Below are 26,484 nucleotides of genomic sequence, written 5' to 3' on the forward strand. Positions count from 1 at the left end.
CATTTGCATTACAATATATGCATTCATATTTTTTCCATCCTAAACTTGACAACTACCTGAAGCAAAAGGACTTCTCTTTTTTAGTTTTATCTTGCGTACATCATTTTATTTGTATTAAATCATCATTTACTACAGTAATTTCCCTCTTTCCATTTGTTCAAATAGAGGTGTTGTTCCACATACAAACCTTTTATGTATTTAGGTAAAAGTTTTTGAACTCTATTTCAGACTTTTTGGTTGTTCTTTATGCTATTTATTGTCATGGTATACACTTTTTAAAGTAATATTTTCATTAAAGTATGTTCCCATTGTAAAGAAATTTTGGCAAATACAGTAAAGCATAATGAATGAAATAAAAGCAAGATCTAACTCTACCATCAACAGATAACTACTGTTAACATTTCTGTTTTCCTCCAGTTTCTCTAATGCTTTCATTTTTAAACACAGTTTTCACATTGAATTTTTAAGTCTATAAAGTACATTTCCACTATCATATATAAACATCATGTGTTTGTCCTTGTCAAATATTGCAAAGATGTCGTTAGAAACTGTAAGGCATGTTTGGATATAAGGGCAAAGTTCATTCTGAACACACACACACACACACACACACGCAGAGTTAGTATTGGAAAATGTCATATTTTGTTCAGATGCATAACCACTGGGTGTGTATCACACTGGAGGTCACATTTTATAGTCATTCAATAATCCTCATTCAATAATCTTGTATCTTTGGCCTTTGACAAATATTTGGGCATTGGATGGAATTCTTGGGGGTCTGGCCTAGCGACTGAAGGTGCATGACTAATGGGGCATGATCCCAGGCAAGGGAGAAATCAATTGAGTTTGAGGACCTGCAAGGGGAAAAAAAGGGCTGAGCTCAGATAGGTCTGAAACCTGAGCAAGTGGCAACCTCATTGTTTATTTATATTTTTCTTATTTTAGTTCTGGGTAATTTCCCCCATTTGGGAGAACAATTTCGATCACCAACTCCTAATACAAGTTCCCAAGCAGCAACGGGCAAGGATAAAGGGCTGGTGGGCGTGTTCCCCGCCCAAGGCCTTTGTTGGACCGCGCAGAGACTGGGGAAACTCACACCCGGAGCAACGGGTATAAAGAACCCAGCCAGGGCTCCAGGCTTCGCAGGGGGAAGCGCTCTGTCGTCTCGTCCATCCTCATCCGTGTCAGGTGCAGTCTGGGACACCAGGAAGATGGCACCAGCTGGGGGCAAAAATGCCAAGAAGGTGAGTGTGCGGGGGACCCAAGGGTGCTCTGGGTTTAGATTGGCCACCCCCTCCCCCAGCCCAGAGAGAGCGGAGGGCCCCCAGCCCCACCCCCACCCCCACCCCCAGCCCAGAGAGAGCGGAGGGCCCCCAGCCCCACCCCCACCCCCAGCCCAGAGAGAGCAGAGGGCCCCCAGCCCCACCCCCACCCCCAGCCCAGAGAGAGCGGAGGGCCCCCAGCCCCACCCCCACCCCCAGCCCAGAGAGAGCGGAGGGCCCCCAGCCCCACCCCCACCCCCAGCCCGGAGAGAGCAGAGGGCCCCCAGCCCCACCCCCACCCCCAGCCCAGAGAGAGCAGAGGCCCCCCAGCCCCACCCCCACCCCCAGCCTGGAGAGAGCAGAGGGCCCCCAGCCCCACCCCCACCCCCAGCCTGGAGAGAGCAGAGGGCCCCCGAACTGTTGCTTGGGAACACCAAGGCGCCTCTGAGCCCCGACCCCTGTCCCCTGACCACAGCGCCCTCTAGAGCTATGTGACCCCCAACTCCAGGGCACCCCTAAAACTCTTGAGTCCCACACCCCAAGACCAGAGCACTCCCCCAAGATGCGGCTCCCCCAAGATGCGGCTCCTAGACCCACAGGTGCGACTTCTCTCCCCTCCGGCTGTGGGACTTGGGGTCGCCTGCTGCGCGCCCTGGGTTCCTCTGGGTCTGCACACACCCCTTGGCGCCCCTAGCGAGAGAAGGCGCGAGCCTAGGCTGCGACCGTTTTGTCTTGGGGACCCCACCCCGCAAGGTTCTCACCAGTCCTAAGGCTCTGGCATTGGTTGGATGATGGTAAGTTTTCACCGGCAGTTTGGATTTAGAAATCACAGAACAGTGTACCGTGCAGGCCTCGAAAAGACTGTTTAAGAAAGATTAAGCACAATGGCCCTAAGATATTGAGAAATGACTGCTGAGTTTTTAAAATAAAAACTCAGTAAGATGCCCACCTTTCCCTTGGGACCACTGTTTCTTTCCGTCCAGACTGTGGGCCTTCGGGGAGTGGGGGAGGGAAGGGGTGGATGGATGGGAGGATGGACTGATAATAAGGTTACAGTTGGAAGCGCGTTGAGGACGGAAGGAGGAGGGAGTATCCTTGCCTCCTGGGTGTCAGAGCACCTGGCCCCCTGCCTGGCAGAGGCCAGGGAATGGCAGGGAAGGAGACAGGGCCTGCCAACTATACCCCTGAGGACAAATTCATTGCCAGCCATCCCTCTAGAAATGGGTTGTACCCAGTTTCTAAAGGGATGACCCTACCTCAAGAACAATTCCACATAAGGAAAAACAAAAATTAATTCAATTAAAAATTTTAAATGCCAAGAAGTCCAAGGATTTAAGATGTTGAGATGGCAATTGCTTATAGACTGTCACCTGTTCAATTAGGGGGAGAATTTTTTGCCAATCCTTACATCTACTAAAATACTGTATGTCTGGAAAGGATGATTCCCATAGAGATTTTTAAAATATTTTTGCTTTGGCCCCATTTGCATTGCCATAAATGCTACTCCACTCCCCAAACTCAAACTCACAAAATGAAATGTTTTAAAGGATTGCTTTAGCAAGATGGATATAAAAGGAGAAGAAAAAATTTCTTTGGTAACCTGGTTTCCATGCCTATGTCAGTGTTAAAATATGGACAGTACTATGTCTACACTTCTGATTAAAATTAAAATGTTACAAAGCTAACACTTGTTCATTATAAACAACTATGAACAACACTAACAGCAGTGTCTGCTACATTTTGATGTATATTCTGCTAGTTTATTGTCTAAACAAATACGTACTTTTTAAACAAAAACAGTCTGATATCAAACACATTGCTTTGCAACACCTTTTCACAAAAAATGTCTTGAGCAATTTCTCATAGCACATTCCATTTTAAAACAAAAAAAGGAACAGAAAAGTCTGAATGAAGTTCAAGTTACTTAAAAATGCAGTAGACAAGTCCATTCTATACACGTGCATCTCCTTTCCCGCCCTGCAGATGGGCTCATCAGCACCATTTTTCTGGATTCCATATATATGTATTAATAAACAGGGCTTGTTTTTTCTTTCCAACTCACTTCACTCTGTATACCAGGCTCGGTGCTTCACACGAGCTTGGTCACTCAGCCGAGTCTGACTCTTTGTGAACCCCATGGATGTAGCCCACCAGGCTCCTCTGTCCATGGGATTCTCCAGGCAAGAATACTGGAGTGGGTAGCCATTCCCTTCTCCAGGGGATCTTCCCAACCCAGGGATGGAACATGGGTCTCCTGCGTTGCAGGGAGATTCTTTACCATCTGAGCCACCAGGAAAGCATAACAGGCTCTGGGTTCACCCAAACCCCCACAACACTGTAATTATCCTCCAATTAAAAATAAATAAACAAAATTTTAAAATTAAAATGCAGTAGAATCAAAGTGTTTTTCCTGGTGAAATTGTTCAATAAATTCATGTACAGCATGGTAATTGAATCACCACTATCCACTTTGCCACCAAATATCAGATTGTTAGTTATGCTATACATCAAGATATTGTGGCACTCAAGTCTGAAAACACACACAAGAGTTCAGTGAGTTTCTAGGTGACTGAACAAAATATGAATTATTTCACCCAAATGAAAATTAGTAGCTAGTCATATCTCATGTATTTGACTGTTGTTCATATTTTTATACAACTGTACTAATTAGCAAGATGAGAGTGAAAAAGTTGGCTTAAAGCTCAACATTCAGAAAATGAAGATCATAGCATCTGGTCCCGTCACTTCATGGGAAATAGGTGGGGAAACAGTAGAAAGAGTGTCAGACTTTATTTTGGGGGGCTCCAAAATCACTGCAGATGGTGACTGCAGCCATGAAATTAAAAGACGCTTACTCCTTGGAAGAAAAGTTATGACCAACCTAGATAGTATATTCAAAAGCAGAGACATTACTTTGCCGACTAAGGTCCGTCTAGTCAAGCCTATGGTTTTTCCTGTGGTCATGTATGGATGTGAGAGTTGGACCGTGAAGAAGGCTGAGCGCCGAGAGTCCCTTGGACTGCAAGGAGATCCAACCAGTCCATTCTGAAGGAGATCAACCCTGGGATTTCTTTGGAAGGAATGATGCTAAAACTGAAGCTCCAGTACTTTGGCCACCTCATGCAAAGAGTTGATTCATTGGAAAAGACTCTGATGCTGGGGGGGATTGGGGGCAGGAGGAGAAGGGGACAACTGAGGATGAGATGGCTGGATGGCATCATGGACTCGATGGACGTGAGTCTGAGTGAACTCCGGGAGTCGGTGATGGACAGGGAGGCCTGGCGTGCTGCGATTCATGGGGTCGCAAAGAGTCAGACACAACTGAGCGACTGAACGGAACTGTACTAATTAGCAATATATCCATTTTTCTTATTAATTGGGTCATAATGATCAAAGTTGTAGTTCTAAGATGTGACTTTTAGACACACTGTAATCATGACAGGTATTTGGATTTCAAAACTGCATGTGATGAGTTCTATGCTTTGTGGTTGTTATCTCATAGACTTAACACTTGAATTTTTTCTATCTGGAAAAGAAGAATAGAAAACACATATATGTGGAATCCAGGAAAATGGTACAGGTAAACATATTGGCAAAGCAGAAAGAGTCACAGATGTAGAGAACAAACACGGTTACCAAGGAGGGAGCTGTGGGGTGGGATGAACTGGGAGACTGGGACTGACATATGTACACTATTGTGCATAAAAGAGATAATTAATGAGAACCTCCTGTTTAGCACAGGACACTCTACCCAACGATCTGTGGTGACCTAAATGGGAAAGAAAACTAAAAGAGCAGACATATGTATACATATAACTGATTCACTTTGCTGTGCAGCAGAAACTAACAGAACATTGTGAAGCAACTGTAAAATCACTTCACAATTAAAAAAAAAGAAGAAGAATAGATAGCACAATCCTCCTGTTTTACTGCTTTAAAGTAAAAATGTCAGATGTTTCTTTTCTCTGAGCATCAGCTGTTGAGTTCACATGGGGAGGGGCAGAAGGTGATAAGGACTCAAGATGCCATTCAAATTCTTACGAATGCCTCTCACAGATTTTGTAACCTTGTTATATCAGCATTTATTAACCATTAATGGCAATAAATGGAATACAGTAGCTATGTACATTCCAGGTTATTACTTTACATTATCTTTTCAGGGTTGTCCCACTCTCCTCTCTCCCATTTAAAATCAAATCTAGATACTATTTGAGGGTGAAAGAATCAATGAGACCTCTAGGGGTTGACCTGGGAGACTGTAAATTACTCAGAAACTCTGGACTTGAATTCTTCGTTTGTAAAATCAGAGAGAGGTTTCCCTGGTGGCTCAGTGTTAAAGAATCTGCCTGCAACGCAGGAGTTGCAGGAGACACAGGTTCTATCCCTGGTCGGGAAGATGCCCTGGAGGAGGGCATGGCAACCCACTCCAGTATTCTTGCCTGGAGAATCCCATGGGCAGAAGGGCCTGGCAGGTTACAGTCCATAGGATCGCAGAGAGTCAGACACGACTAAACGACTTAGCATACACACACACACAAAATCAGAGTAACCTTTTATTTTTAAATTTATGATATTTTGAAATTAAAAAAATGATTCTACAAGGATATTACTAATTCACAAATCGATTTAAAAATATTAAGTTCAAAGTTGCTGTTCTAACACCAGGGTAATGATTGCATGTACAGTAAATGGAATAGGTATGCAAGTTGGACTGGAAATCAGTTTACAAATATTTTATTTACTGGTATCTTCCCAGTTCTCTCACTAGCAGAGAGCAGGCTGTGCATACTTACAACTTTCTGGACAGCATAATCCAGCTGCTGTTATGGAAACTGAATTTTAGCCCCAGAGACATTCATCTTTAATTGATTTGGCCATCTTTGTGGTGGTATCTTCTGCCTTCTGTTCTCACCAAATATATTTTGACTTTTCAGTCTCAAAACGCGTTCATAGTGTCATATGCCACTTCAACTTCTTTGTAAAATATAATCCTCTCTTTTGTTTATTGATCGAAAAAGGAGAAAGACTAACAGTCACCATTTTAAGAATGTGTGCTTAAGTATTCATTTGAGGCTTTACAACAAAACCTTTTCATTTAATCTTTCTGAAGATATTTGTTCAAACATAACATCCTCCCACAATATCCTTCAAATACTATTTAGTGTGTTCTGAAAAACCCCCATCCCTGGCACATACACATGGCAACACAAGCTTTCATTATATGAGCATTCTGATGGTTTGCCTTATAGTCACAAATATCTGAATAAAATACATATGTATTTTCTGAGAATTTTAAAGAAATCATATTTCTCAACAATATTTTCTGAGAATTTTAAAGAAATCATACTTCTCAACAATATGAAAGCAAAAGTTCTATTGTAGAAATGGGTAGAAAATTGTATTTAAAATTCAAATAATTCATTTATCCATTTTCTCCCTCCCCCCACCCCACCATAACTTTAGGGCATCCTAGAACGGCTAAACTCTGGAGAGGTCATCATTGGAGACGGAGGGTTTGTCTTTGCACTGGAGAAGAGGGGCTATGTGAAGGCAGGGCCCTGGACCCCAGAAGCTGCTGTGGAACACCCAGAAGCAGGTTGGTGCACAGCTCTATTTTAAGCTCTCTTAAAAGACCACTGTGTTGACCCACGTCTAGGAACATGCCATCAAGCAGATGCCTCCATGCTATGGTTTCCAAGTATTTATAATTGCCTGCCAGGCACTGTGCCGGTGTGTAAATATAGATTCACCTGTTGGGTAAATACCAGTGGCCCCTCCTTGTTTCTGTCACCTGTGTCTACCTCCTGCTCCCTGCTCCTTGCTCTAGATAAGTCTAGAACCTGGCTCTCTTCCTTCTCCTCTGCCTCTCCCTACCTCCTCCAACACTCTAGATGACTCCAACATCCATACATGTGATTCATCCAGCACTCTTCCTGTTAGTACCCTGACTTCCTCTCCAACAAAACTTTCTTCCTTCCTCACTTCAGCAAACCACTCCTAGGCCTTGCCATCAATAGCTGTCCACCTCTGAAATCTCAAGGACAAGTACTACATTCTCTTACCATGCCCCCTCCCATCTTTTCTGCTCATTCTTTCTAGCACTTCTATTCTTCAATGTCATCACAACTCTGCCCTTCATCTCTGTTTTAGTGAGTTTTAGCCATTCTTCCCCATAAGTCCGCCTTCCCTCCTTAACCCACTTTAAGTTCCATGACACAGCATCAGTCACCGTCTTTCAGATAAGCCCTCTTCCATTATATATTTGCCAACTAGTTAAATTAATTGTATTCTAGCTCCACCCTATTTAAATTCAACCATCTACCTATGCTGCATCTGTATCCACAAACCTTATTATCACTTTATCTTCTGGATTACAAATCTTTTTGGCTAGGAAGGGAGGTAGGATTCAGCCTGAAAGGAATAAATGTTGTCTTCAGGGCCTCTGTATCATCCTTAAGCAACAGAGAAGGATTAATCTTTAAAAGGGGAGGAAATGGGCCACTTCTACAGGCCCAGAGAGTTCAGGGGGATGTGGGGCTTTCAAGGTTGATGGGTTAATCCAACTATGTCTTTATTCTAGGTCTCAAGTCCCATTTCTTCCTAATCAGATCTTAACTTTTGGCAATAAAATACTTTCCTGGTTGAAAACTCTAAATGGGTGGGTGTTTTAGCTGGCCAGAAAGGGATCTGACTCCAGAACAATGTTTGAAGAGTAATTTCCTGTGGCTGGTTGTGGCTTCCGCTCTTGCAGGTCAGACCGGTCAGGAAACACATTATGAAGCAGAGATTTGTGCTCAAGAGTTCTACTAGGAAGTATTTGCAAGAAACAGTACCTCTAAGGGAGCAAGGGAAGCAGGATTGAGCAGCAGAAAGAGCTCAACTGTGATGAGTTGCAACAGAGGTCCCAGCCAACCCCTCAGAGTTGGACAGGCCCCTCAGAGTTGCCCCAGATGGAGGCAAGGGGGCTAGTTTGTGCTCTCCCCCTGTGAATAGACCAAGCCCTACATACAAGCCTGAACTCCCCTCCCGCTTTGGGCTAAGGCACATCCTAAGGAGGGTCTCAGTTGTAAGTCATCAGCAATCAACACTTGGAAAGAATCTGAATCTTTCAGAGGAAGCCAGAGTTCTTGTGAATATTGTATAAGATAATAAACAGTTGGTTTTTTATGGTAAAGGAGAGCACGTTTCTGTGAATTCAGAAATGAAGGATGGAAACTAATGAAGAACATAATTGGAGACAGTACAGCTTTCAGATCCAGTACAGACTCTAGACCCACACTAACTGGATCAAATCCTGACACAGGCACTGGATTGTATGGCCTCAGGGAAATTACATAGCTTCCTTGTGTATAAACTGAGATAATACTGACATCTACCTCATGAATTTGTTATGAGGATTAAACAAATTATATGTGCAGTATTTAAAATAGCATCTGTGCATGTTATACACGACAAGTATTAACTATTGTTATTATTCACTTGACCGAGTTGTTTCTTATATTGTTAATATTTTTGGCTGTATTAATGTATTTCTTGGAGATGGTTGGGTGGTATCACTGACTCAATGGACAATGAGTTTGAGCAAACTCTGGGAGAGTGTGAAGGACAGGCTTGCTGCAGTCTGTGGGGTCATAGAGAGTCAGACACGACTTAGCGATTGAACAGTCTGTTTCTTGGTTGTATTCATCTATTTCTGCTAGAGAAGTACAGAAATGTATTCAGTTCACACAGTCCCTAAAAAGTATCAAAAGTAAAAGAGCTATAGCACACTATGAAACCTAGCAAATGAACACAACTTTTATATGTCCAAATAAAAGTAGAAATAACACTGTGCTCTACCATTTAAAAAAAAAAAATGAAATGAGGAGGCTTAGGAAGCTAAACCAGTAGTAGATCTCAAATTTTAGATTTACCAGTGGAGTTTGTTTAAAAAATTATAGATTCCTAGCCCCCATTTATAGAAATTTGGTTTCATCAGGTTTTAAGGGGGTCCGGGAACCTGCATATTTATAATACCTGACCCCAAATCCAACCAGTCCATTCTGAAGGAGATCAGCCCTGGGATTTCTTTGGAGGGAATGATGCTGAGGCTGAAACTCCAGTACTTTGGCCACCTCATGCGAAGAGTCGACTCATTGGAAAAGACTCTGATGCTGGGAGGGGTTGGGGCAGGAGGAGAAGGGGACGACAGAGGATGAGATGGCTGGATGGCATCACTGACTCGATGGACTCGAGTCTGAGTGAACTCCAGGAGTTGGTGATGGACAGGGAGGCCTGGCGTGCTGTGATTCATGGGGTCGCAAAGAGTCGGACACGACTGAGCAACTGAACTGACTGACTGACCCCAAATAATGGCAAGGTGAACCCCACTTTCAGAAGCACTGAATTAAAGGGATGTAAGAAAGTGATGAAAGTGATGAAAAAAATTACAGTGGAGTAATTAAGACCTCAGATGGAGGATTTCTAATATATCCATGTTTTGTTTCTTAAGGTTTGAGTGCTGGGGTAAACTCAGAATGAAATATTTCTTGGGCCAAACTGACATTAACAATAAACTACCTTTGCCCAAACTCTGCCTTGAAAACAAAATAAGACTCTTGTTTAAACTGCAAATTTCAATTTTGTGAGTCACATTTTCTTTTTTAAAGCTACACATTAGAGGAGCTCAAGAGAAATTGCTCTGATTTCCTTTGATTTTATTAATGCAGAAACAGCACGTTTGATCTCTTGGCCATTTGTGTCTTGAATATTTTAAGCTTATTTAAATGTATTGAGCGTTTGCTCTACTTTTTCTTCTGGGAGCTGCCTGCTTTTCCAAGAATTAATGAAAACTCCATAGTTCTGAGTTATTAGATTTAATCCTTTCTGCTACAGAATGACATCCCATATATTCAAGTCTGCCAGTGCTAGTTCAAACTCTGTCAACCCCAGTGCAACTCCAGGATGCATCAGAAAAAAACAAATCTGCTTGTAATGCATCCTCATAGAAACATTTCACAGGACCTCAGATTGGGGTGGCACAGAGTCGGACATGACTGAAGCAACCTAGCAGCAGCAGCAGATGTGTTTAACGTGTTGAAGGAGGGGAGGGGTGAAAGGTGTTTAAAACCAGGTGGCGCTAGTGGTAAAGAACCCACCCGCCAATGCAGAAGACATGAGACATGGGTTTGATGCCTGGGTTGGGAGGATCCCCTGGAGGAGGGCATCTTGCCTGGAGAAGCCCACAGGACAGAGGTGCCTGGCGGGCTACAGTCCATGGGGTTGCAGAGAATCAGACACAACTGAGGTGACTTAGCACGCATGCACACTCATGCTCTAAATGAGAGAATGCTCTGTGTCATGCTGTTTTATGCAAACGAGTCTGTTTTCTGCAGTTGCTTTTCTAATTCTGACTGGGTGATAGCTGGAATTCATACAGATTCTGATATGTTTCCCTGCAAACTGAACGACACCCGAAACATTTTTGAAGGATTGGTGCCTGGGCTTGACTTTTGGTGGCTGTAAGCAGTGAGGAAAGGAAAGTTACGCTACAGATCTACCATCTCTTATCCAAGCCCTTGTGGGGCCAAATGCCAGAATTTGAGGGGATTTTAGACAGTTGATACATTACATATGCTATATATTGTGTAACACTCTCTTTAGGGTCTAAAGTGCTCCCCCAACCCACATCAAACACATTAATACTCTTTTTGCATCAATATATATGACTACTCACTCTAAATGGGATACAATTATAAATATCCTCACATTAGTTCAAGTCACTTTGCTCCCAAGTGATTTTGCTACAAATTATCCCAGTGAAAAAATATTGCAAAATTTTTTTTGACTTTTTAGAGTTAGCTGTGGAATTCCAAAGAATCACCTTTCTCAAGAAAATTTACTAGGTAAAAGAAATGTTCTATACATATATATCTGGATCATGTACATATATGATCATATATATATATGCATATATATGTATACACATATATATACTTATAAACTATTGTATATTACATTGTATGTCAAGTATAATACATACTTTGTAATATTTGGGCTTCCCTTGTGGTTCAGATGGTAAAGAATCTGCCTGCAATGTCAGAGACCTGGGTTCAATCCCTGGGTTGGGAAGATCCCCTGGAGAAGGGAAAGGCTACCCACTCCAGTATTCTGGCCTGGAGAAATCCATGGACTATATAGTCCATGGGGTCACAAAGAGTTGGACAGGACTGAGTGACTCTCACTTATGATGCTAAAATGAAACTAGTATAATGGAGAGTTTAAAGCTATAAAATGAATATAATTAGTATAGGTTGTATCATTGTTGTAGGAACCAGTCACATCCTATATTACTGGTTACAGGATAAAGACTCAAGAGTTTTATGATGAGAGGAAACAGAAAATAGATATTGAATGGATATCCAGAAATCACCAGACTAATTCTCCTACTTAAGTTCATGCCAAAAGTTGTGGTTCTTGCACTCAGTGGAATTAGCATTGTATTTGGAAATGAATTTGGGTCTGGAATGGTTTGAAGAATCTGAATATTTAATTGTTCCCAGGTGAACCTAGTAAGGTCACACTTGGAGAAGCTCTCCTTTTTTAAGAAGCATGAAGGAATAATCAATTAAAAGTGAAAGTTGTCTTCGCCTTTCTGAATCACTGCCCTCTGGAAAAATCTGATAAAACTTATAGACCCTCTGAGAATCATAAAATGTCTGTACATGCAAACAATTTGTACACTGCTCCAGGGTTTTCGTTTTGTGTTGTACAGTCTCTGGAAATCCATCAAAGGACCACCTGGGTGGACTTGTTATTCATAAGCCATTCTGTCACAGAGAACAGGAACCAAGTCTGTAGTCCCTTCTCCCCTACTCCAGTCACACCACTGTGTTTTTCCGATTACTCTATGTAAGGGTTTTCAGTTGGTTCTGTTGCGAATTAAAATAACTTTGAAACTCCCTAATTTATGAATGTTTTCAAGTTCCCACTGAGAACTAAAGTTTCCATGATTTTAAAAGCAAAGATTTGGCTTCAAACTTAGGAATCCATTTTCTGAAATACACTACAGGTGGTTTTTTGTGTTTTTTTTTGCCTCACCTTTAAGTCCATTTATAAACAAACACAAACAAAAATGTTTCCTATGTTCTTGGCACTCTACTAGGCATCTAGGCTGCAAAGCCACCAGACTAATCTCCAGTCTTAGCCCCTGAAGGACTAAGAACACCAGTGTCCTAGTAATTTTTTAGACGCTAATGTGGTTGCTCCCAAACCTGTGGATTTTATAGGCCTCTGAAATTTAGAAATAAATTTTAGTGTCCAAAATACAACTGCTGATTTCTTACTCTGCCCAGTCATTTCTCTTGACAAAAACAAAACACCAAGTCTCACTATTGTTTTATAAAAGGAACATTCTTCTGCTTTCTTGGAATGGTGATGCTCAACAAAACTGAAAGTAAGAATCAGTTGGGAAATCTTTCCAAAAAATTGCCTGTGCCCTACCCTGAACCAATTAAATTAGAATATACATGGATTTGACCCTAACACTCATAATTTTTTAAAAGTTTGCAGGCCTATGTAATGGGCAGCCAGAGTTTAGGACCACTATTTTAGAGCAAAGGATAATGGATAACTCTTTAAATTGCATATTTGATTAAATGGAACACAAAAACATCCCACTATATTTCCTGCAGCTGTGAAAGCTTTGCCACATGGTATTCATCTGTGGACCTAGCTTGGTAACCTTGCTCCAACTCTGCTATCAGAATTATTTCTCAAAAACACTGAGCTAATCGTATTAATCAATTGCTTTAAAACAGTTGATGTTTCCCCCAATATCTATGGTCTGGAGCCTAGACTCCCTGGGATGATGTGCAAGGCCATTTGCACTCTGTCTGGCAGCCCACCTCTCCAAGTCTGTCTCCCACCACTTCTCCAGCATATCCTCAGCCCCGGCCATTCAGGCTGCTTGTCATTCCCCCAAAGGCCAAGACTGTTCCTGCCTCCTTGTCTTTGCTTGGGCTGTTCCCTCTCTAGGGAATGCCCTTCCCCATGTTCTTTTTGCCTAGCACAATCACTGAGATGATTCCTCCTCTGTGGGACCGCCCTCTTCCCTGGCAGAGACAATCTCTTGCTCCTAGCAAGACTCCATATCCACCTCTCATTAGCCCCCAGGATGAGCAAATGCCAGGCAACCAGGAATTTAAGCACATATTTTGAATGTTCATCTAAGTGCCTTCTGAAAGCATCACAGGCTGATAAACTGATAGCAAAGAATGTCTTTCAATCTCCCAGTTCGCCAACTCCATCGAGAGTTCCTCAGAGCTGGCTCGAATGTCATGCAGACCTTCACCTTCTACGCCAGTGAAGACAAGCTGGAGAACAGGGGGAACTATGTTGCAGAGAAAATATCCGTGAGTAGCACCATACTGTGTCTCAGGCACGTGCGTCATCAACAAAGCTCCCATAGAAAAAAACGTTGAGCCTTGTTAGAGTTTCATTTTGTTTTAAACAAAACAGAAATGAGGTATGTGTGAATAATATTCTTAGGTCTTAGCTAGAGTCCCCCAGATTAACAGAAAGGCATTTAATGAAGCAGATCAAAGAACTATTTAACTATTAATGATTTTCCAAGTCTTTTGACTAAGTTTAAGAGTCCTTACAAACTCTTAGATCTTTACAGTTTTTTAATGTGACAGTATAGGAGAAAGGTCCTATAGGGCAGGAGTCATTGAATCTAGAATATTCCTAGCTGAGCTACAATTAACTGTGTCATGTTGGGCAAACCATTTACCTATCCCATCAAATCAACAACTTCATCGCTGAAATGAAAAAGGAATTCTAAAATCCATGCATCTGTGTGATTTTTTGAGGACAAGAGTCAGCTTTTAAGGTCTAAATACTTCACAAAGACCTTACTTGTGATACATTTGTCTGTTAATTGAGAAAATATATAGTGACAAAAAGTCATTAATTCTATAGTCATTTTGAGTTTATTCTTATTAATCAAAAAAGCAAATCATCACCACCACCACTATTTGCTAGGTATTCTTCTAACTGCAGTTTAAGCTTTGGAAGATATCAGATCCTTTTATTGATTTACTTATTTTGGCCACATGTTTCGGCATGTGGGATTTTAGTTCTTTGATCAGGGATTGAACTCAGGGCCCCTGCAGTGGAAGTGCAGAGTCAACCACTAGACCACCAGAGAAGTCCCAGAAGATACCAGATCCTTTTATGGAAAGACTTTTACCCTCTCACGGATCTTTGGTATAATGCAATATCCCTAAATACCATCATAAGATTTATGTTTCTCATCACTGTTATTGGCAGTGTTGTTACTACAAATTGTTCAACTCCATAAAGCACTGAACTGCTCCATCACTGTCCTTTTCTGATATAAAATCACTGTTGTAACATACCACATCTCAGTAGACATTTGAATAACAATTTTGCTTCAGTTTCACATGGAAATGTAACCATACTGTATATTCACCCTTTTCAGGGGCAGAAAGTCAATGAAGCCGCTTGTGACATTGCCCGGCAAGTGGCTGATGAGGGAGATGCTTTGGTAGCAGGGGGCGTGAGCCAGACACCTTCGTACCTTAGCTGCAAGAGTGAAACTGAAGTCAAAAAAGTCTTTCAGCAACAGCTGGAGGTCTTCATGAAGAAAAACGTGGACTTCTTGATCGCAGAGGTAAATAGATACTATCAAAGATGAGATGAGTATACTTTGTACATTTTATCTGCCTTTACTCTCATGAGGACCATTTGGGGTTAGGTACCAGTCATGACAAGTACCAGTAATATTCATTTTCAAAAACTTCTTCCAATTTAGGGCCTCAACTAAATGTGATTCAGTTGATGTAATATAGCATTCTTCAGACCTTTGGACTGCAATTCACAGAAATCACCATTCTATTCTGTTTTTTAAATGCTAATGAATCACAACTCAAGAGTTTAAGAAACACTCATCTGGGGATAATTAAGTTAATATGCAATAGGATAAGTTTTCAAATTATTTGGGGAGAAACAAAATTAAAAGTACTTTGACTTTAACTTATTTCAGTATTTTGAACATGTTGAAGAGGCTGTATGGGCAGTTGAAGCCTTGAAAGCATCAGGGAAACCAGTGGCGGCAACTATGTGCATCGGCCCAGAGGGAGACTTGCACAGCGTGACCCCTGGCGAGTGTGCGGTGCGCCTGGTTAAAGCAGGTGATGATAAATTTTGATTGGTTTGCAACTAGTGTCTCTTTTAAATGACATACAAACACAGGTCCATCTATGAATCACTATATACTATTTTTGTTACAGGAAAATCAGTCATTTACTTTCTTAAGAATGCTGAGACATTATTGCATCTCAAAAAGAAAAAGTGTAAAAAAAAGCAAAAAAGGTACACCCATCAGCCTTTTGAAAGAGGAAACTAAACATACACTGAAAGTTTAATACCTAGAAATGAGAAGAATTTTGGTAAATCATAGAGAGTATTAGGACAAATTATGTTTTATTTAAATTTTATCTCAAGTTGAGGTCTTTAGATATTAATATCTTTCAAGACTGTTGCCCTCTTTGCCAAAGTTTTTCCATTTTCCATAAATTACTGGTATGCTTAACTTTTTGTAATTGGTATCATAAAATTTAAAATCCTTTGACATGAAATATTGAGTATTCAATTTATCTTTTTATATAATTTCCATCCCTAATGTTGGGTTTCATTTCAGTTAGGGAAAATTCACAGACTGTTTTCAAAGCTGACTCATTTTAAACCTGAGGAATAGCACAGTGTCTATGGAAGAGTCTGACTCACTCTGTGAAGTAGAGATTTTTATTGGCTAGTCTTATCTAACCAATAAAAATTTAATTTAATTTCTAGTCTTTATCCAGCTCGTGTTATGTCATGAAAGTTACTTCATGTTTGTCACTAATAATTACAATTATTTAGTTCAGGATGACATTGTAGAATCCGAATTTCTGATTATAAATACAAAAAATGAGGAGAGCGCATGCCTGGTGGTCTGGTGGTTAAGAATCCATCTCACAATGCAAGGGGCACCAGTTGGGTCCCTGTCCTGGGAAGATTCCCACATGCTGCAGAGTGGCTAAGCCCATGAGCCATAACTACAGAGCCTGCACTCTGGAGCTTGCAAGCAGCAGCAACTGAGCCCACGTGCCACAACTACTGAAGCCCGTGCACTTAGAACAAGCAGTGAAAAAGCCTTAGCTGCTCAGTCATGTCCAACTCGATGAGACCCCATGGACTGCAGCCCTCCAGGCCCCTCTGTCCATGGGATTCTCCAGGCAAGAATACTAGAGCGGGTTCCATTCCGTCTCCAGGGCACCTTTCCAACCCAGGGTTGGAACCTGCATTGTAGGCAGATTCTTTACTGTCTGAGACACCCCTGAAATGAGAAGCTGGCAACAAAGAGTAGCCACTCCTTGCCACAACTGAAGAAAGCCAGCATGCAGCAGTGAAGACCCAGTACAGCCAAAAATTAAAGAATTTTTTTAAATGGGGGGAGAAGCCAAGTTAACATGTTTCAAAAAGATCAGAGGAGGCCTTATCCTCCCAGTTGTTAGCTGGCAGGGATTCTTGGCCTGTGTCTTATCCTTTCCTCACCCGACTATTCAGAGTAAGTGGCCACAGTACTTGCTGTCACTGTACCCTGTTTATATCCTTTATAGAACTTACCCAGATATCTCATTTATGTCTTAAATGTCTGGGTCTCTCACTAGACTGTAAAATCCGAGAGGGCAGAGACTACGTCTGCTTGACTCAGCACTGAGTACCCCGTGCCCAGCATAGCACCCAGCACATGCAGGCTCCTCGTATCCATCTCACAGTCAGGTCCATCTTCCAGTGTTGTTAGTCCAGCCTCGGTGCGTCCTTACACAGTCACTCCAACCCCAAGTGATCACTTCCTCCTCTCAGCAGCTTTAACACTTTCTATTTATACCACACATTTGTAGTATCCTCAGTTCAGTTCAGTTCAGTCGCTCAGTCGTGTCTGACTCTTTGCGACCCCATGAATCACAGCACGCCAGGCCTCCCTGTCCATCACCATCTCCTGAGTTCACTCAGACTCACATCCATCGAGACCGTGATGCCATCCAGCCATCCCATCCTCTGTCGTCCCCTTCTCCTCCTGCCCCCAATCCCTCCCAGCATCAGAGTCTTTTCCAATGAGTCAACTCTTCGCATGAGGTGGCCAGAGTACTGGAGTTTCAGCTTCAGCATCATTCCTTCCAAAGAAATCCCAGGGCTGATCTTCTTCAGAATGGACTGGTTGGATCTTCTTGCAGTCCAAGGGACTCTCAAGAGTCTTCTCCAACACCACAGTTCAAAAGCATCAATTCTTCGGCACTCAGCTTTCTTCACAGTCCAACTCTCACATCCATACATGACCACTGGAAAAACCATAGCCTTGACTAGACGGATCCTCAGATGACTTTTTTTTTTTTAAATCTCAAAAATATATTTTCTAACCTGTGACAGTCTTCATAGGGTTCTGCAGTTACACAGAGGTAGGAAATTCAGTTTTAAAACAAGTGAAGCAGTCTCTTGACTGCAGAACTTCTCAGTCCTTTGACATGTTCATATATATTTGCAGTCTCCAAGAAGGGGCTACAGTAAAAAAAAAAAAAAAAATAGACTACTCCTAATGTAATTGTTCACAGAACCTTATTTTCATCGAGCAAACCTTTGGAAACCCTGTGCTAAATTATAAAATCTTTTGTGTCCTATATTTCCCCATAACCCTTTACAAGGACCTTTGTGCCTAAATGACATCCAACAAATAGCCGACATACGATTAATTCATTAGTGTAACGAAGTCAAGAAAAGAAAGAGAAACTCTGACTACAGAATATTCAAAAAAGAAAGTAGTCAAGATCCAAGTGACCCTGTTCAGTAAGGTGTTGAATATACCAGCCTGGAATCCAATGGAAAGATCAGGGTTAGAGAGAAAGAAGCTTGGGAGAGCTGTGTATGTAGTGTAGATGGTATTGAGAGCCTGGGATAGAAAGGGAAGTGTAGACGCAGAAAAGATGGCCCAGTGGAATCCTGTGACAATGCAGGATTGAAAGGTTCAGCCTTGAGGAGGGGTTAGCACATAGCACTCTAAAAAAAGCAGCCAGGGAGGTAGGAGCAATACTCAGAGAACAAGGGAAGTTCTCAGAAGCCAAGAAAAGGAGAGTATTGAAGGAGTTGAAGGAGAGAGTGCCATGTGGATGAAAGTGGCTGAGACGCTGAATCAGATGAGGACAGCGAAGGGACTGCTGGATTTGGCGAGATTGAGGTCATCGGTGCCCTTAACAAAAACTGATTCAGAGGAATGATGGGTCATGAGGCCTGACTGGAACAAGAATGAAGAGCAAACTGCAGGCCCAGGCCTGTGAGGACTACCAAGATGCCTGCGACTGAGCACTGGAGATCGTAGCATCAGCTCTGCTGCTCTGGGAATCTAGATGGTGGTGTCACTCTCATTATAGCCAGAAGGATTCTTTCCTTTCCTTGTTCTTGATAACTCTATATCCAAGATGCAAAATCCTAGGCTGTGAATTCATTAAAAAAAAGTCCTTTTTGGATGTGGAAACAACCCAAGTGTCCAACTAATGAATGAATAGACAAAATGCAGTGTGTGTGTGTGTATATATATGCAATGGAATATTACTTAGCCATAGAAATGAATGAAATTCTGACACATGCTTCAACAAGGATGAACCTTGGAAACACTGTATTAAGTGAAATAAGCCAGTTACAAAAGGACACATACTGTATGATTTCATTTACATGAAAGTTTCAGAAAAACCTTTTCCTAAATTACGTTTTGCTGTTATGCCCAAGAAAGTCAATAATGCTTTAAATTGGCCTGGTGAAAGGACCATTGATTTACTCCTCAGATGAGTGGTATGGTCACCACAGGTGCCACTGGGCAGCTGGGAGTAGTGAAAAATTATTGTGCTTTGCAATGTAATATCAAAGATTGAAAAACATGACTATTAAAATTTGATGGTGTGGGAAGGGGGATCAGGATGGGGAACACGTGTACACTCGTGGCGGATTCATGTTGATGTATGGCAAAACCAATACAATATTGTAAAGTAGCCTCCAATTAAAATAAATAAATTTTTATTAAAAAATAAATAAATAATAATGGTTAACATTAAAAAAATCTAAAAAAAAAAACCACTTCTAATAATGTTTGTTTCTTTTCCAAAAAAGATGGACAGCCAAGTGTTCATAAATGACACTTCAATTGTATCAGACTCTTCAGAGCACTTTACAGAGAAAGCACTTGCTGCCTGTTAGTCATTCTTGCCCAAGGGTAAGATAAATTTGCAGGGACCAAATGCTATCCTTCTAATTCACCATTCCAAATTAAAGCTCCCTGACTCAGAGGTGGCCTCCTGGTATCTGGTGAATCTCTCAAGCTAAACTGTTCTTCTACTTGCAGGAGCTTCCATTGTGGGGGTGAACTGCCATTTTGACCCCACAATTAGCTTACAAACAGTGAAGCTCATGAAAGAAGGCTTGGAGGCTGCAGGACTGAAAGCCCACCTGATGAGTCAGCCCTTGGCCTACCACACTCCCGACTGCGGCAAGCAGGGATTTATCGACCTGCCAGAATTCCCCTTTGGTAAGAAAGCCATTTTATAAATCATCTCAGGGTCTTCATGTTAGACAAATTCCAAATAAACCTCTGGCCTTAGAGCTTTATCATGGTAAAATGATGGCAGCATATCTCCCCATCTCTTGGCCCTGCTTCTCTCCCTGCAGCCCCAAAACTTTTAAATTAGACATTAGGAAACACAGGACCAGCAAGCAAAAGAGACCTCTGATTTAAAGGTAAAATCAAAGGTGAGTCAACACCTAGGTAGACAACCAATTCATCACACGTGGGGTTTGGTAAGAAGAATGCCCTCCTGAGTGGGATCAGTGAAGACTCTGCTTCTGATTCTAGCTCTGTTGCTTAGTGGCAGAACCTTAGCAAAGTTCCTTAGTTCATGCAGATCTGAATTTTCTCATCAGATAAATAAATAAGGTTAGGCCAAGTTATCACCAATATGCTTTTCTCTTATTTTGAATGCTGCTTGAATACTCTAGCTATATCTGAGTTGAGGGGGCGGGGGGGAGAGGGAAGGTGCCATCAATGGGCTACTGTGTAACAGATTTGAATGAACAGACCAAAGCAGATAATGTGGGGTGAACCCTTGCAGTCTGAGAAAGAGGGATAAAGCTTGTGTGGGAGGTGGGCGTGAGTCGACCTGGAGAATCAAGCCAGAGGTGAGCCTGGCCTGGCCAGCCTACTATTTCATTCTAGGGTCCTTATCTCATATTCTAGAGGGACTCCGTAAAATCATCAGTCTAGAAGAACCACCGAAGAAGAATGGCGAGGCATTTGTAGTTTTACTGGTGTGGAAGAGATTATTGCAAAATTTAGTGGCTTTAAACAGCAAATTTTTTTTATATCTCATAGTAGCTGTGGGTCATGAATTTGGGAGCACTTAACTCAGAGTCCCTTAATAGGCTGCACTCCAGACTCTTTCAAGGGTTATAGTCATCTGAAGGCCTGATGGGAGCTCTTTCAATCTGAAAGAGCTTGAACTACTTTCAAGCCCTCTTAGTCAGCTGTTGGGAGTCAGGGTCAGTTTTTTGCTATCTGTTGACTGGAGCCCTCAGTTTCTTGGCTCATGGGCTTTTTCCACTGTGATACTTGAGCATCTCAGTGTGGCCGCTGGCTTCTCCTGGGATGAGTGATCCAGGAGAGAACAAGGCAGAAACTCTAATGTCTCTAATGATCTAGCCTCAGAAGCCACAAGCCATCCCTTCCACCATACTTAATTGGTCTCACAGACCAACCTGATACAATGCAGGAAGGGTCACACAAGCGTGAGGCCATCAGAGGGCAGAGATCATTGGGAACCCTCTTGAAGCCCTGCTGTCACAGCTGTTTAAACTGGGCATGTCAATACAAGGTAGCTAATCATTTTTAGAAGTCAGGAACTGAATATTTCTTTTCTGAAATATAAGATCTTATCTAATTCATTTACTGAAAATGACATTTATTATAGCTATTTATTTTGAATATTTGTACTGAAGCAGAGCATCATTTATTACAGGACTGGAACCCAGAGTTGCAACCAGATGGGATATTCAAAAGTACGCCAGAGAGGCCTACAACCTGGGGGTCAGGTACATAGGCGGGTGCTGTGGATTTGAGCCCTACCACATCAGAGCGATTGCAGAGGAGCTGGCTCCAGAGAGGGGATTTTTGCCACTGGCTTCAGAAAAACATGGCAGCTGGGGAAGTGGTTTGGATATGCACACCAAACCCTGGATTAGAGCCAGGTAAGAACCTTAAACTGTATTTGCCAAACCAAACTCACACAAATTATGAATACATCCAAGTGAGGTCATTACAAAAAGTACTGCCAATTTGCAGTGTAATGACAAAGAATCACTTAGCCTCTTCAAATTCTCTCATAGAAATATTTATAACTTTAGCTTTATGGAGTGATTTCTGGAGAAAGCTTTAAGAATATAGAATATAAATAATGTAAGTTGCAACAAAATGTGATTTCACACTCTTGGAAAGCACCATCTATGTGGTGGACGCTAACAGTGAATCAGTTGTTAAGATTCAAGTACAAATATTAATTGCTTATTCTGTGCCAAGCACGATCGTTGGAGCTGGGAAGGCAGTGGTGAATGAGATTAAAAAAGGTCTTTGCTCTCAGAGCTTACATTCCATGGGGGATGAGGAACAATAAACAAATAGATTTTCACATCAGGCAATGTGCAGGGTACTAGGAATATAGAAATGAAAGGCTGCAGTCCCTGGCTTAGAGCTTCTCACAGTCTACTGGGGGGAAATGGAGAAGAAAGCTGATATATTATACTGTAGTTATCTACTTAAGTAGAGGCATGGATAAAAAAGTAACAACGAAGAGAAGAGAATAACTATCTCTACCTAATAGATGATGTAGAAGAACGGACTTTGGGGCTAGATTTTAAAGAGCTAGGTAGATTTCCACAGAAGAAGGAAATGGGTAGAAACTGCCCCCAAGCAGAGGCAGCAGTTTCACTCTATTTGACCAATGTTAGTTCAACAAAACTGTGTCGGACACTGTTGTAGATGACGAAGGAACAAGCTGGACAAGGCATAGGCCTGTCTCCAAAGAAGGTAACAGTCTAGTAGGTAGAGAGATAAATAGCTAAGTTCAGCTGACATGGTAAGTTAAGGATGAAGATGTACGCAGGTGCTGGGGGTCCGCACTAACGGCCACCAGGGGAAAAAGCGGGAGGGCTGGTGAAGAATTTCCCATGGAGCTAGCGTCTGAGCTGAGTTCTGAAGGACGAGTTACTTTGCCAGGTAGGAGAATAGCCTAGAGGGAAGCACTGGGTGGGAGTGCTGAGAGAATGGTATGCTGAGACGTTAGCAGTTTGAGAACCTCAGATTCAGAATTTGGTAGGAGACACACATCCGGACGGGAGGTGGCCTCTGTTCACACTCACGAGGTCTGGATTACCTTATCCCAAGGGAGTGAGGAGTCTGAAGGGTCTGAGACCAAGGTCGATTTGCAAGTTTCCTTAGCCTGGAGACAGGGAAACCTATGAGGAAGGCTTTTCTGCAAGAGACCAGACCTGGCAAGGCCTGGAACTAGGAGCTGACGGAAACAGAAAGGAGGCAGAGGCGGGATCTCCGGGTTGAGGGGTGCAGAAGCAGCACTGGCTTTGGGAAGAGCAGCAAACGTGGGCCTAGGTGGCTCAGGAGGTAGAGCCAGAAGGTGAGGATGGGGAGGCGAGGTAACTTAGCAAGTGTCCTTGTTCTAAATCCTTAGCTTTTGAACCTGCGTGTATATGCAAAGAAGGAATTCAAAGTAATTTTAGACCTACAGATTCTGGGGGAAAAGAAAAGATAAATGTGTTTCAGAAGACACACTCTCGAGAGTCCAAAGATGGCAGGGTTCTAGCTCACAGCCTAGAGACAGACCCTCACGGTTTCTGTGTGTTTTGTTCACCCAGGGCCAGGAAGGAATACTGGGAGAATCTTCAGATAGCCTCGGGCAGGCCGTACAACCCTTCCATGTCAAAGCCGGACGCCTGGGGAGTGACCAAAGGAACAGCCGAGCTTATGCAGCAGAAGGAGGCCACAACGGAGCAGCAGCTGAGAGAGCTCTTCAAAAAACAGGAGCTCAGGTCCGCACAGTAGCCTCGATGGAAGCCATTTTTAGTGACTTCCTCTAGGCTTGGGCCACAGTTCCAAAACTAAGGAAAAGATGGTTAAATGGCAATGCTTATACAAATGCCAGCTTACGCATCAAGATTGACAGGAACTGAACAAAACAATTATAAATAACACTTGACCATTTTTTTAAAGTATGTATTTAGAACTTGGAAGCAAAATGAATAACAAGTAAATCTTAAACTGGGTTACTAAGCACCCACCAGGTACACAGTATTAAGGAAAGCACTGTGGCCAAGAAAAAATAATTTGGACAATAGTCCTACTTTAAAAACTTCACAGGCTGGTAAGGAGGATGAGATGTGAGCTGTCATAAATGGTGTAGCATGCAGACAAGTACAAAGTGCTATAGGAAAGTGACTTTCAAGCTTTTTGGAAATGGCCCTTAATAAGAAACACAATTTATATAATGACCCAGTAAGGCACATGTGTAACCACTGAAATAAAATGTAATCCATTCTGGTATTTTTAAATTCCATTCCTTTCTGTCCTATTTCATTAATAAAATACGCTGGTTAAGGCCTTTTAAATTGATTTTATGACCATTAATTGAAAACCACATATTGAAAAAACACTGCTAAGGGACATTTCAGCTATAGGGACTTCGCTATTCCTTTACATTTCTCCTTAGAAAATCAGTCCTATGGGACCACATCAGTAAACATTCAAAGCTCAGAGTCCTGCTGTCAAGAGTTCCAGAGTTGTTCCCTCTTTTCTAACCCATTTCCACCAGTAAGAAGCATTCAGACCAATGGGGAGGCCAAGAAGGGATTGGCACCAGGCTCTCTCCATTCTGCTCTAGGCTGCTGCTGCTGCTAAGTCGCTTCAGTCGTGTCCGACTCTGTGCAACCCCATAGACGGCAGCCCACCAGGCTCCCCCTGGGATTCTCCAGGCAAGAACACTGGAGTAGGTTGCCATTTCCTTCTCCAATGCATGAAATTGAAAAGGGAAAGTGAAGTCGCTCAGTTGTGTCTGACTCTTAGCGACCTCATGGACTACAGCCCACCAGGCTCCTCCATCCATGGGATTCTCCAGGCAAGAGTACTAGAGTGGGGTGCCATTGCCTTCTCCCCTGCTCTAAGCTGGAACCACCTAAATGCCTCCAGTCAGTAAGGCTAGGGAGCAATGGTCTTGAAATGGCCACCCACTCCAGTATTCTTGCCTGGAAAATCCCATGGACAGAGAAGCCTGGCGGGCTACAGTTCATGGAGTCACAAAGAGTCGAACATGAGTAAGCGACTGAGCACAAAAAGGTCTAATAAAGAAAAAGAGATTTTCCAAACTCTGTCAGGGTTTCCTAGATTGAGAACTATATTTTCTCCTGGTAATACCTACTCTGAAGACGCAAGCCTGAAGATGTAAGATCATTGGAATAAATGACTACTCGTTGTATTAGAAAAGAGTTCATGCTTCTTTCTAAACATTCTTGGATTGGTGTGGCTGCTTTGAAACCCTTAATTTCTTCAGCTATTAATAAAAACCAATAAGACTGCCTTGGGTGTATTTGATTCTGTTCTATAATTTGCTATATACAGTGGAAGTGAGAAATAGATTTAAGGGACTAGATCTGATAGACAGAGTGCCTGATGAACTATGGATGGAGGTTCGTGACATTGTACAGGAGACAGGAATCAAGACCATCCCCATGGAAAAGAAATGCAAAAAAGCAAAATGGCTGTCTGAGGAGGCCTTACAAATAGCTGTGAAAAGAAGAGAAGCAAAAAGCAAAGGAGGAAAGGAAAGATATAAGCCTCTAAATGCAGAGTTCCAAAGAATAGCAAGGAGAGATAAGAAAGCCTTCCTCAGCAATCAATGCAAAGAAATAGAGGGAAACAACAGAACAGGAAAGACTAGAGATCTCTTCAAGAAAATTAGAGATACCAAGGGAATATTTCTTGCAAAGATGGGCTCAATAAAGGACAGAAGTTGTAGGGACCTAACAGAAGCAGAAGATATTAAGAAGAGGTGGCAAGAATACACAGAAAAACTGTACAAAAAAGAGCTTCATGACCCAGATAATCACAATGATGTGACCACTCACCTAGAGCCAGACATCTTGGAATGTGAAGTCAAGTGGGCCTTAGGAAGCATCACTATGAACAAAGCTAGTGGAGGTGATGGAATTCCAGTTGAGCTATTTCAAATCCTAAAAGATGATGCTGTGAAAGTGCTGCACTCAATATGCCAGCAAATTTGGAAAACTCAGCAGTGGCCACAGGACTGGAAAAGGTCAGTTTTCATTCCAGTCCCAAAGAAAGGCAATGCCAAAGAATGCTCAAACTACCACACAATGGCACTCATCTCACACATTAGTAAAGTAATGCTCAAAATTCTCTAAGCCAGGCTTCAGCAATACGTGAACCTTGAACTTCCAGATGTTCAAGCTGCTTTTAGAAAAGGCAGAGGAACCAGAGATCAAATTACCAACATCTGCTGGATCATCAAAAAAGCAAGAGAGTTCCAGAAATAGATCTATTTCTGCTTTATTGACTATGCCAAAGCCTTGATTGTGTGAATCACAATAAACTGTGGAAAATTCTTCAAGAGATGGGAATACCAGACCACCTGAACTGCCTCTTGAGAAATCTGTATGCAGGTCAGGAAGCATCAGTTAGCAGGAAGCACCAGTTAGAACTGGACATGGAACAACAGACTGGTTCCAAATAGGAAAAGGAGTACTTCAAGGCTGTATATTGTCACCCTGCTTATTTAACTTCTATGCAGAGTACATCACGAGAAACGCTGGGCTGGAGGAAGTACAAGCTGGAATCAAGATTGCCGGGAGAAATACCAATAACCTCAGATATGCAGATGATACCACCCTTATGGCAGAAAGTGAAGAACTAAAAAGCCTCTTGATGAAAGTGAAAGAGGAGAGTGAAAAAGTTGGCTTAAAGCTCAACATTCAGAAAACGAAGATCATGGCATCTGGTCCCATCACTTCATAGCAAATAGATGGGGAAACAGCAGAAACAGTGGCAGACTTTATTTTG

The 26,484-nt window shown here is 42.2% G+C and overlaps 1 protein-coding gene and 1 long non-coding RNA gene across 4 annotated transcripts in view; one reads left to right on the top strand and one right to left on the bottom strand.

The window, feature by feature from the left end:
- Window positions 1-76: 76 nt before the first annotated feature.
- Window positions 77-26,484, bottom strand: part of LOC105611628 (uncharacterized) — a 62,811-nt gene continuing 36,403 nt past the window's right edge. For all 3 annotated transcript variants that reach the window (XR_009601404.1, XR_009601405.1, XR_006060289.2), the window contains 2 exons: window positions 2,024-2,123; window positions 77-1,221 (listed from right to left, as the gene is read on the bottom strand). This is a non-coding gene — a long non-coding RNA (uncharacterized LOC105611628). The remainder of the gene's footprint in view (window positions 1,222-2,023; window positions 2,124-26,484) is intronic.
- On the top strand, window positions 1,145-24,985 carry BHMT (betaine--homocysteine S-methyltransferase). Its single transcript, XM_004010209.5, has 8 exons — window positions 1,145-1,244; window positions 6,726-6,858; window positions 13,536-13,654; window positions 14,746-14,937; window positions 15,310-15,457; window positions 19,699-19,881; window positions 21,365-21,593; window positions 23,271-24,985. The coding sequence occupies exons 1-8, from the start codon at window positions 1,212-1,214 to the stop codon at window positions 23,455-23,457; spliced, it is 1,224 nt and encodes a 407-aa protein (XP_004010258.1). The 5' UTR covers window positions 1,145-1,211; the 3' UTR covers window positions 23,458-24,985.

This window comes from Ovis aries, chromosome 7 (assembly GCF_016772045.2).
Source record: "Ovis aries strain OAR_USU_Benz2616 breed Rambouillet chromosome 7, ARS-UI_Ramb_v3.0, whole genome shotgun sequence".
Lineage (NCBI taxonomy): Eukaryota > Metazoa > Chordata > Mammalia > Artiodactyla > Bovidae > Ovis > Ovis aries.

Coding starts and splice junctions, on each gene's coding strand:
- BHMT (XM_004010209.5), top strand. CDS start 1,212: ATGGCACCAGCTGGGGGCAAAAATGCCAAGAAG. Junction 14,938..15,309: donor TGGACTTCTTGATCGCAGAG/GTAAATAGATAC, acceptor AACTTATTTCAG/TATTTTGAACATGTTGAAGA. Junction 15,458..19,698: donor GGTGCGCCTGGTTAAAGCAG/GTGATGATAAAT, acceptor TTCTACTTGCAG/GAGCTTCCATTGTGGGGGTG.